Raw genomic sequence first — 12,174 nt, forward strand, 5'->3', positions numbered from 1 at the left:
GAAGAGATTCAACAAAATAAGGATCTATATGATCAACTTTATCCAGATCCAAATTTGGTAACCAATCTATTATTCTTATTGAATTATTTCGAGCAGTGGGCACTAGAAATATATTGGATGGACGCTATGCCTTTGGGAATTGTCATCGCATCAAGGTATAATCTTGTACTTCATACATTTGGTGAGAATATTGGGAGTTGTTTTACTCACTTGCCATTAAGAACTCCTCCAGTTCCAAACCAAGAGCGTCGAGAAATACCTATTGCTCATATTGGCAATCACTTCGTACAAGTTTTCTTATATCCTCATTATCTTGTACCACCCATTCCAACTTGGTGGTGGCAACATTCATCGTATGAAGCTAAAGGATGGGTCACTCGTTACAAGACACACGCTCATTTGTGGTACGAAATAATAGGTGCACCACCACCAAATGCATCGGGAGCAGAATTTGGAGGCAATATTGATTCAGATTTCTATTTTTATATGTTTTTATGTTTTTTTTGTATTATTACATGTACTCTTCATTTGAAAAAAAATATGTTTGTTCCTAAGTTATGAATGTGTTCATTATTAATTGGTAGTATTTTTTTTAGTTTTAAATATAAACTAAAAATAAATAAAAGATTATAGACATATAAAAAAATTATTGAAAAAAATAAAACTGATAAAAAATTAATAAAGAAATTGATTAAAAAAATAAAATTAAAAAAAATCAATTGAAAAATATAAGTATTATGAAAAAAATAATAAATTAAATTAATTAAAAAATAAAAATTAAATAAAATTTATATAAAATTGAAAAATAAAGTATTGATAAAAAATAATAAATTAAATTAATTAAAAAAATAAAACTAAAAAAATTTAAAAATATAATTGTATGAGAGTTATTTTTAAATAAAATTAATTAAAAAAATTAAAACTAAATGAGAATTAAATGAAATAAAAAAAACAAAAAAACAAACAAGGCTACATTGTTCAAGTGGGAGTGAGAGGTGCGCTAGACATGGGCACCTCTCCTACATTAATGGGAGAATGTAGATTTAAGGATAATGAAGGATATGAGACTTTCATTATCGGGTTGATCACAACGAGTGAAGTTGTGAACAACGATGAGCAACTCTTCAGGGGGAGAGTTTTCAACAAGTGAATTTGTTGATGTGTGCCCAAAGATGGGGCATTTGTTGATGTGTGTCAATAGGGGGAGAATGAAGGGTTTAAGTTAGGACTTCATTACCTAGAGGGAGTTTGCCCTCTTAGGAGGAGAATGAAGGGTTTAACTTATGTCTTCATTACCTAGTGGCATGAAGGAGTTGAGGCTATGAGATTAGCCTAACTTAAATGTGTTATTGTCAAACATCAAAAAGGGGGAGATTGTTGGTGCAATATCCCTCAGGTCAAGGCTGACCTGGTTGACCAAGCTTGAGTCTTGGTTTGAGTTTCGATGTTTGATAATGCAGTTGTTCATTTGGGGAGATTGTTTGGTGCAATTCCCCTCTGATCAGGATCTGATCAGGCTGATTGAAGAAGAGTCAAGTAGGTCAAGGTTGACTGGATACTTGACTAGGAAAGTCCTAACTGGGATGTTAGGCAGAAGGAAATCCTGGTGAGTGAAGCCAGGTGAAAGACCTAGTGAGTGAAGCTAGGCAGAAGGAAATCCTGGTGAGTGAAGCCAGGTGAAAGTCCTGGTGAGTGAAGCCAGGCAGAAGAGAAGTCCTGGTGAGTGAAGCCAGGCAGAAGAGAAGTCCTAGTGAGTGAAGCTAGGCAGCATGGAAGTCCTGGTGAGTGAAGCCAGGCACGGAGAAATCCAGATGGGTCAAGGTTGACTAGACATCTGGTGAAAGTCCAAGTAGGTCAAGGGTGTGACCGGATACTTGTCATGATGAAGGAAAGTCTAAGTGGGTCAAAGGGATTGAACGGACACTTGGTGAGGGAGTCCTAGCAGGTCAAGGGTGACCAGATGCTAGGCATGATGAACCAACAGGTCATGGATTGACTGGATGTTGGTTTGGGGGCTTTGGGACTTGGTTTTGGGCAAAAACCAGAAGCTGGATCGATTGGCTGGAGCCAAATCGATCGGCCGATCGATTGAGGTGTCCCCGCGAGAAGTCTTCGTCCCAATCGATCAGTGGATCGATTGGGAGGCAGTCGCAAGCACAGAACGCCTCTGGATCGATCAGCTGATCGATCCAGAGACCCCGATCGATCAGTGGATCGATCCAGAGACCCCGATCGATCAGTGGATCGATCGGGGAGGTGTGTTTTGTCGCGATAAGCCCTGGATCGATCAGCCGATCGATCCAGGCAAATTCCCAGAGCACAGAGGCGCTCTGGATCGATCCATTGATCGATCTAAAGCCTCCCCGATCGATTGAGAGCATTCCAATCGATCGGGATCCGACTGTTGGCGTCGTATTTAGCTGTAGGCGCTCGATTCCTTCGGCAGATCTTCCGAGACTTCATACGATTCATCTCAGCGACTCCACAGCTTCTCCACAAAGTTCAGATTGCCAGTTCTTGAAGGTTCTTGGAGGCTTTCCAAGTCAAGAGGCGGATCTATAGCTGAAGAAGAAAGCTAGGGTTAGGGTTTCTTTTAAGCTTGTGCTGTATTTTGTTTCCCTTTCCCTTTCTTCTTGTAGTGTGAACTTGTAGGGCTTCTCCGCCTTCGGTAGTTACCGAAAAGGAGTGTTTATTAGTGGAGGTGTGTATGTGCGTGGATCCTTGGACTAGTCACCTCTTGTGAGGTGGATACCAAGTAAACCCTCCTTGTTAGCGTTGTGTGTTTTGTTTCTTGTACATTTCCGCTGCATATCTTTGAAGAAACAAGCAACGCCAACCACCAAGCACGCGACGAGCTATTCACCCCCCCTCCCCCTCTAGCTACTTTTCGGTCCCAATAGTGATATCTGTGATATGCTGCGGATTGTGCACCATGCGACCGTCTGCACCACAGTAATTGAGGCATATGAAGGGGAGCCTTGGCGCAACGATAAAATTGTTGCTTTGTGGCCAAAAGGTCACGAGTTTAAATCCTGGAAACAGTCTCTTGCAAAAATCAAGGTATGACTGCGTACAATGGATCCTTCCCCGGGACCTCGCATGGCGGGAGCTTCGTGCACCGGGTTACCTTTTTGAAGGAGAGCCTTGATCCAACGGTAAAGTTGTTGCCATGTGACCAAAAGGTCACGGGTTCGAATACTGGAAACAACCTCTTACACAAAACAGGATAAGGCTGCGTACAATGGATCCTTCCCCGGGACCCCGCATGGCGGGAGCTTCGTGCACCAGGCTTCCCTTTTGTTTCAATTCATTTTTTTTTTAAAATCAACATTTCTTTGAATCCTAAATCTTAAATATGTTGGACCGTTGGTTGCCGGCTATCAGAGGGTTGAATAGCCCTGCAAAAATAAAACCAAAATATCCTTCTCGGACTTTTAAAAGAAACACTTGCGTAAATTAAATAACGAGAGAAACTAAAAAGATGAGGCTCGCGATTTTAACTTGGTTATAACAGGTGTTCCTGTCGGGAATCTGAGAAGACGGGGCTGCTGGAATGACGTGTCTGGATTGTTGATCTCTTTTCCATGACTCGGATGGTGAGCTACCTTCTGCGTTGACTAAGTCATCAGAAGACCTCCGGTCAACAGTACCTGCAGCCAGCGATCGGGTTGCCCCGGTCCCTGGTACCCTGGTGCATGAGGCGGGTCCTATAAATATATAAGCAGCTGAATAATAACAGAACAATAAAATAAATACAAGATGAGTACGATAACGTACCCTGGCCCCGAGGGGCGTCCTTGGATGGATCGGTGAGCTGGTCGCACTACTGATCGAGTCGTCGCGACCTTGAAGGATAGATGAATGTGTCTGCTGTGGAGCTGGATTTGCCCTCCGGGAGCCGAGCGTAACTTGAATCCGGTAAACAACAGACCGATCGACATATACTAGCGATAAGCTGACCGAGAGATGACGTCGGCACGCAGGCCGGCATATAATATTGGCACGTAGGCCGAACACACCTCCACAGCTCGTAGGCTGAAATACAACGGTGGCTCACAGACCAACACAGTACCAAATCAGAGGATGACAACAGCTGTGAAATTAGTGGTGGTCGTGGATCAACTGGTGACTGTCACTGTAGGTGGAGGTGGATGGGGCGACGACTGCTGGACTCAGCGGAAAAGGTCGCTGGATGTGGCGGCGGCGGCGGCTGGACTCAACGGCGGCGGCGGCGGCGACTGGACGTGACGACGGTGGCCGTTGGACTCGGTGGCGACAAAGGCCACTGGATGCGGCGGCAGTGTGCGTGAGGGAGAAGGTGAGTGGCGACCGGTGTGTTCGAGGGTGGTGTTGCGAGGAAGAGGAGGGAGAGGAGAAGAGGTGACAGCCGACAACCGACGTCGGCGCCGGTGAGGAGCGTGGGAAGGAGGAAGAAAGGCCTCCTTGTTCTTGTTAGCGGCGGTTGATGGAGACGCCGTCGATGGCGGGTTGGAGGAGCAGGGGAGGAGTTGGCCTCGAAGAGGTCGTCGCTGACAGAGCTCCTTGGTGGTGTCGGCGATGAACGAAGGAACCCCTTGTTCCTAGTGGCGGCGCAGGAGAAAGCACGAATCCCCCCTCGGATGAACAATGCTTCCCCACTTAAAGCCTTAAAGCCCTAACATGCCAAATGATGAAAATGCCCCTCTCCATCCCTGTAATTTCTCTAATACCCTGTGATATATTCACATCAACCGGGGAGGTTGTTAATCCAAGGAATGGATTGCACTAAGTATCTTCTTCAGGCGTAGAAGCCTCTTACAGTAGTGAAAGTACATAAATGAGAAGCTTAGACTGAAAGAAGAGCGCACAAGTGTTGTAATGCTAATTGCTTGAATGAATGAAAAGCTTCTGGACCAAGGTTGTATTTATAGCGTTGGTCGGGGCGCCTGGAAGCGTTTGAGGCGCCTGGAGGGGGATAAAGTTTTATCCCTTTCGCAACGGATCGCGGTCAAACGCGATCCGGTCAAAATCGGGTTACGGGCGCCCGGAACACTAAAGTCAACATAGTTGACTTTCGGTCTGGGCTCTTTGCTCCGGTGCTGCTCGCCTCGGTCCGGGTCTTCAGCTTCGGCTCCGCTCGCTTGGGTGATTTCGGCCAATCGAAATAAGGCTCACTCGAACCCAATTTCGATCTTCTCGAGCAACCTTTTGCTCCGGTTTCTCGCCCCTCAGAAACACCGCGCGCTTCCTTCTCGTCCACCCGCATACTCTTCCGCAGCACCTCATCCCTCGGATGCACCAAGTCTGTCGACTCTCTCCCGTGTCGTCGTTCTTGCTAGTTGCGTCTTTTGCTCGACTTCCTGTGCTCCTAAGCTCCTGCACACTTAGACACAAGGTTAAAAACACCACATGACCTAACCTAACTTGATTGATCATATCAAAATAACCTTGGGGTTCAAACAAAATACATATCCATTGAATACTTAAAATTTTTTAGCTTAAACATGAAGCTAAAAAAAATGAAAAAAAAAATCTAAATGTAAAATTTAATTGGCTAAATTATGAAGTTAAACAATAATAATAATAATAATAATAATAATAATAATAATAAATGCTATTAGATGTCTTTAATATATACCTTGTGAGCATTTATTTTTTTAGTTTTTTTTTAGTTTAGTATTATAATCCAATCCCTAAACAGTAAAATCTTATTGTCTTAACTCCGGAGCTAAAAAAATAAATAAAATAAAATTACTGTATGAATCGAGGGGCTTGGATTCATTCTAGGTGCCTCGACATCATTATCGCGGATCAAGTTCGCAGCACTTCATTCATAGTTTAGCTCACACATACACACACAAAAGATGCTTTTTATTAGGCAAGGAAAACTTTAGCCTGTTTACCTGTTAAACCACTGCTTGAATGCATCTGTATTCAATAAGAGATCTAGTAACTTAGCTCCCGAGAGAATTTCTTTTTCTTATTATCCTCACTTATTGTTAATTTTTTAAGAATTTAATAAAATTGATAAGCTCTTTGAAGTAATATTTTTTTTTAAAAAAAAATTGTAAGTAGTATAAGATGATTGATAGGATATAAATACCCTCTGACGAATACGAGGATGAGAATAAAAGTTAAATACTCGATAGATAAAAGTGAATATAATAAATATAGATGAATACAAAAGATATAAAATTGAATCCATTATCATTCCTAATTATACATCTAAATATATTACAATTACAATTAAATCATCTCTCTTTACATCATCATTCAACTTCTAATCCTACCCTTAGTTTAAATAACTATCTAATTTGACTCCTGTTTTTTTAAACTTTCTTACAATTTTAGGTTAGTTAAAATGCCATATTAATTAATAAATTAATATTTTTGAAATGAAACGATGACAAATATATGGTGTCAAAGTGTTTAATAAAAATGGTTAATCAAGTTGGATAATGTTGAGTCTGGGTGATTGGTTCGATTCCACGAAAAATTTTCACGGGTAGTTCAGGAGTCCAACATTCTTTTAGCTGTATGTCCCATTAAAAAAAAAAATTCTATAAATTTATCATAACTAAAATTTGAATCATGAATATTTGGATGACAATTTAAATATCATGTTGCTGCACTATAATCCTGGGCGTGGCAAAGTGTTTAATAGATTGATGACATGAGCAACCTATGCCATTATTTCACTTGATTTGAAACTGTGACGTCATTACGTCATCATATAGCTGTGAATATTTGAGGAGTGGAAATGTAAAATGGCGAGAGCGCTCAAATTTAGGGATGTTTTATTGATTAAAAAAGGTTTAGGGATCATTTTAGAAAAGTCGATAAACCAAGGGTTGAACTGAAATAAGGAACCTCCCTCGACTTGTCCTTTTGCTTGTTTTCGATTTCCGCGTCTCCCGATCGATCGGCGAGAGACGCCTTGAGTCAGCAGCAAGGGATCCGACTCATAGAATCATCTCGATGGCCAACAGCAATCTCCCTCGCCGGATCATCAAGGTAAGCTCTCGGACGAGGCGTTTGTGGCCCAATTTTTCGTAGTTCTCTTGGGCTTTCCTTTCCAGTCTCGCCGATTTTGTGATTCAGGAAAAGAGCGTCGGAGTTTTTTGTTGTTTAACTAGGTATTTAACTTGATATGATACAATTTTATCCTGTTTGTCGAGCAGGAAACGCAGCGACTCCTTAGCGAACCAGGTATGATTTATCTTGTTTTTGTTCTATCAGAGTTCAAATTTTGAGTTGATCTTGTTTCGTTGAGAACTAAGAAATAAGATAGTGTGTCTTAAAGGGTTTTGCGGTGACATTTTTTTTATCCCATTTGGTTAATGCGACAATTTTTTTTTTCTTTGTTGCAGCTCCTGGCATCAGTGCATCTCCGTCCGAGGACAACATGCGGTATTTCAACGTGATGATCCTCGGACCAACTCAATCTCCATATGAAGGTGACGACTTTTGATAAAATACAAATTCCTTGAGTACCTTAATTTGTCAATCTTCATTGTTCCACATTGATCAATTTATCGTGTTACTGTCGATCTGAACTCTGAGGTTTGTTCAATATTTCATTATTGCGTTTTTCTTACTATCAGGAGGAGTTTTCAAGCTGGAGTTATTTTTGCCTGAAGAATATCCCATGGCTGCCCCAAAGGTTAGACACCCACTAGTTACCCTCTTGCCAATATTGATTGGATGGAAATTGTTGTGAATGTTTTTCAGTTTCCACTTGTTCTGTAGTAGCATCAAAGCATTCAGTAGAGCTAGAATATACAGATATGGATAGCTTTACATATGTATTAATTAGAACATTTTGCTTCTTTTTTGGTTCACTAATGACTTTTTCATGCATTATGGTCGGCAATAATTGGGACTAGGGGTGCAAATGAGTCAAGCCGCTCACGAGCGGCTCGGTCAAAGCTCGACTTGAGCTCGGAGTTGACCGAGCTCGAGCTGAGCTCGAGCCGGGTCGTTTAATATTCGAGCCAATCTCGAGCCCATTTAATACTGGCTCGATGGCTCGTCGAGCCTATTCGAGCCAGGCTAATTCAATATTCTAATATTTAAAATAATTACTACTTTAAAATTAAATAATAAGTTGAGGAGGTGTTTGTGGTTAGAGTGTTTCATTGGGTGTGCCAGAGGTTGAAGGAACTCTTTTTAAAGTTGTGGTCCATGTGGCTTCCTCTTGAATAGGTTATTGAAGAGCTTATCAACTTAGTACTACTTATTGGAGCCTTTATGAGACTGCACGACTACATAAGCAGCCAGAATCATAAAACTAAAAATTTCAGCTTATTTATCATTGGCAAAGGGTCATTACACTTGGCAGGGAGACTGGGCCTAATGATGCTCAGCGTGTTTGTTTGAGTATTTTATTAATTTGCCGCTTAAACTGAGCCGAGATAAACAATGAATTTTATCTCTAAATCATTCTGGGAAGATATACCAGTGTTTATGATCAGCAATTGAATCAATAAGCCTTATGCTTAAATTGGTTAGATATTCAATTAAATTATTTGGTGTGTGCTATACAATATGCAAAGGAACCAATAAGCCATGTTCCTACATTCACAATGCTCAGTGGTTAGCAAGGTATGCAATCTGTTCTCACATTAACAATGCTTAGTGGTTACATGATATGCAATGATTGCTAATCTACTGTAATTTAGAATGTTCTGCATCTTACTTTTAGGTATGGGCCATGAATGTGTGAATCATTTTTTTATGTATAATGACATTGTCTTCCTGTAGATTGAAATTGCTGCAATTTTACAGTGGTAGAAGATGAAACCTTTTCACATGCAAAAATGTAAGTAGGATTAGCCGGAAGTTGGGAAAGTTTTGTTTGTTTCTCATCTTTGACAACACCGATCTATCTATTTCGTCACTGGCTATATCATTCTGCCTTCACCAAGCTTTTGAATGAAGGCTCAGGAATTCTTGAGTAATTTGTGTTCTCCTACACTCGGTTGTGATTAGAAGGATACCATTCACTTTGATTGTTAGATTGCCTATGGAAAAAACTCCTTTATTGAATATAGGTATTGACAAGTAAGACTAGCAAGTGCCTTTTCCTATTATCCTTATCCATAATTCCTTCCATTACTTTTTGTTTATTCAATTCAGTATCCATAGTTTGTTTTGGGAACTCAACTCAACTATTTTTGTCCTGAAATTCTTAAGTGGATTGTATGAATTGATCCTCTCTGTGACAAATTATTATTTTTAATGACTATTTTTTAAATTTCTTGTACAATGTCACTTTTTTCTGAACCGTGCCAATGGAGTTCTCTAGCTAATCTCCATTTGAACTCTGGCCTATGGAGAATTTGTCATTTTGGGTTGTTCAGTCTTATAACTTGGTACTTTTCCTGTGCTTTTAGTGCGCCTAGAAAGCTGCAGACTTTAATTAAAAAACACAGTCAGTGCAAACCTAGATTTTCTTGGGTGATATAAAAAGCAATTATACACACATATATATATAATAGTTTTAGAAAAAAATCAGTCATTATTCCTAGTCCAAATATTAGAATTTATGTCATTCAAAATTTTATATTTTTAACATGAATGGGATGGAAAGGGAGGGTTGTAAATGGAGTTAGTAGTTGCTTGTTGGGAAGGGATTGGGTGCCGAGGTGATGAGTTGAGGGAGGGAACATTGTTCATTGATAGAATTTACTGATGGAGAGGGTTTAAGGGAATGGTGGTGTTGTAAAGGATGATATTAGTGGATTGTGGCCCTTGTGAAGAATATAGGATTGACAATATTCTAAATGGCGGTTGAAGTGGCCGCCTAGGCGGGAGGCGGACCTTAACCACACTACATTTGTGAAAGGCGGTGGTTTAGGCGGCGGTCAAACGAAAAACCTTTAGCTTTGGACGCGTCGCCGAATCGGGCGATGCGTCTAGAGGCCGCCGTTTTTTTTTAACTTTGGATTTAATCGATACTTTATATTAATAATTTTAATCAACTTCTACCTACAAAAAAAATAGATATATTTTTAGCTTCTACCTATGATTGAGATAATTTAAATAGGCTTAATTTAAGCCTAATAAAATTATCATATATATATATAAATTATTATTTTTTAAAAAATATTAGATTAACTTTTTTATTTTTCGTTAATATATTTTATAGTATTTTTTTTTCTAATTTTTGATCCTTTATTTAATTTATGATCCTTTATTTAATTTTTGATTCTTTGCTTAATATATTATTTAATTATGTATAAAAATAGTAAAAAAATGTTCAACCGCCTAGGCACCGAGGTGCTCAGGCGGCCGAGGCGTTAGGTGGTCACTGACCGCTCTGCCACCATTTATCGACATTTACAACACTGAAGTTTGGTGACGGGAGAGGGTTAGGAGCCAACATGACAGTGTAATTCAAATACCCAAATTAGTTATCTCGCGCTACTGCTACTTCTTAACCCTCATTAAACCTTTTTTTCTTCCTTAAAAGCAAAACTATCAAATGTGATATTATTTAATGAGTCAGCCACAGTCTGCCTCTGACTCTGGACTTGATCACAATGCCAATGAGCATCTGTCAGTTAGGAATGATGAACCATAAAATAATATGCTCACCCCTCGAGTAACTGCCTAGCAATGTCACTGATTAGAGCAGAACCTACTCCACTATGCAACATTGTTTCTTGTACCATTTCATTTTACTTGCAAAATGCAAGTATTTCTTGTAGTCACTCTTCTTTGTCATTGGGGTTTTATTTCTCATCATTGGGAATGGGAACAATATTTACTTGTTTATGCTATTCATTTATCTTTTTTGTTTTATGAAATATATCTGGAACAGGTCCGGTTTCTCACCAAAATCTACCATCCTAACATTGACAAGGCAAGAAGTTCTACTTTCGACTCTTATCGATTTGCAAGAAATACATTCTAATTTCATGGATTTGATATGCAGCTTGGAAGAATATGCCTTGACATCCTGAAGGACAAATGGAGTCCAGCTCTCCAAATTAGAACAGTATTACTCAGGTGACATAGTTCTAGTTATTATTTTGTTTGTAATCATCAAAAGTTGTTATGCAATTTTACACTGGGATGTTAAGGTACTCAATCTGCTAGGGTAGCAAAGGCACCAGTTTATTCCCTCATTAGCAAGAGAGGGGACAATCAATATTGATGTGGCGGTGCACAGGCAACACCTCTCTTATGGTATTTTGTCATGGTTGATGCTTAGTCGACCTTTCTTGCCCCATAAATAGGACCTTTTTTTCATGTTGGCTGATGCAGGCTCATATGGAAATTGAAGTTATATAAACATGTTCCTAATTCCTTTGTCCCAGCCTGCATGGTCTTGTTGGACCAGAATGGATTGATGACTAGTGCATTACTACATGCTTAACTTTAAAATTGTAGTATTTTTGATTCTTCATTGTGAAAACAATGTTGAGTCATAACTTTTGGGCTTAGGAATATAAGCATTTCTAATATTTCTTATTGATCTAATTTTGCCTACTTATTACTTGGTCCCGTAGTATTCTGATCCCTGATAACTCTTTCAGAAATCCATTTCATGAATCTCTCTCGATTGTATTTGTGAGCTTGGGGAGTAATAGTCGTTATTTATTATGATTTCAGTATCCAAGCACTTCTTAGTGCTCCAAATCCAGATGACCCTCTTTCTGAGAACATTGCGAAGCATTGGAAATCGAATGAATCAGAAGCTGTGGAGACAGGTAAGATCTTGGCCATGAATATTATCAATCTTAAGCTTCTCGCTTTAATTCTTATGGTTTCCATTTGGTGATGCAGCAAAAGAGTGGACGCATCTATATGCCACCAGCGCATAAACATTGTTGCAAACAGTTGAGTAAGCTATCTATACTAAAAGTTTATTAATCCATACATGTTGAACTAGGTGCAGTCAAGAACATGCTTTTCTTGTACTGCAAGGTATTGTATCATTATCTTGGGTTGGAAGGTACCTCTTCATGTGCTTGCAAAAGCCACAGTTTTTCTTTCTTCCGTGCCATTGGAGTTCTTAAAGATTCTTTTGTAGAAGAAGTTTGTTATGGTAGGAACCGATGTCAAATAAGATGTTTGAATTTATCCTTGTGTCTACTTGCTCAGTTCAGATCATTAGATTAAGATCTAACAAAAACCATTAATTACAAAGGAAAGAGAGCATGCTCTCCTTGTCAGTTACAATGCTAA

At 39.6% G+C, this 12,174-nt stretch overlaps 1 protein-coding gene across 1 annotated transcript; it reads left to right on the plus strand.

Moving 5' to 3' along the window:
• The first annotated feature begins 6,853 nt into the window (after positions 1–6,853).
• On the plus strand, positions 6,854–12,069 carry LOC122009823 (ubiquitin-conjugating enzyme E2 36-like). Its single transcript, XM_042566127.1, has 8 exons — positions 6,854–6,993; positions 7,161–7,188; positions 7,350–7,436; positions 7,584–7,642; positions 10,805–10,846; positions 10,919–10,992; positions 11,599–11,696; positions 11,773–12,069. Exons 1-8 carry the CDS (start codon positions 6,958–6,960, stop codon positions 11,808–11,810), a joined length of 462 nt encoding a protein of 153 aa, XP_042422061.1. The 5' UTR covers positions 6,854–6,957; the 3' UTR covers positions 11,811–12,069.
• The last annotated feature ends 105 nt before the right edge of the window (positions 12,070–12,174 follow it).

Source organism: Zingiber officinale, chromosome 8A (assembly GCF_018446385.1).
Source record: "Zingiber officinale cultivar Zhangliang chromosome 8A, Zo_v1.1, whole genome shotgun sequence".
NCBI lineage: Eukaryota > Viridiplantae > Streptophyta > Magnoliopsida > Zingiberales > Zingiberaceae > Zingiber > Zingiber officinale.

Excerpts from the sequence above, each read along its gene's own strand:
- LOC122009823 (XM_042566127.1), top strand. The coding sequence starts at position 6,958 with ATGGCCAACAGCAATCTCCCTCGCCGGATCATCAAG. Across the intron at positions 6,994-7,160 it reads TCCCTCGCCGGATCATCAAG|GAAACGCAGCGACTCCTTAG; the intron begins GTAAGCTCTCGG and ends TTTGTCGAGCAG. Across the intron at positions 7,643-10,804 it reads ATCCCATGGCTGCCCCAAAG|GTCCGGTTTCTCACCAAAAT; the intron begins GTTAGACACCCA and ends TATCTGGAACAG.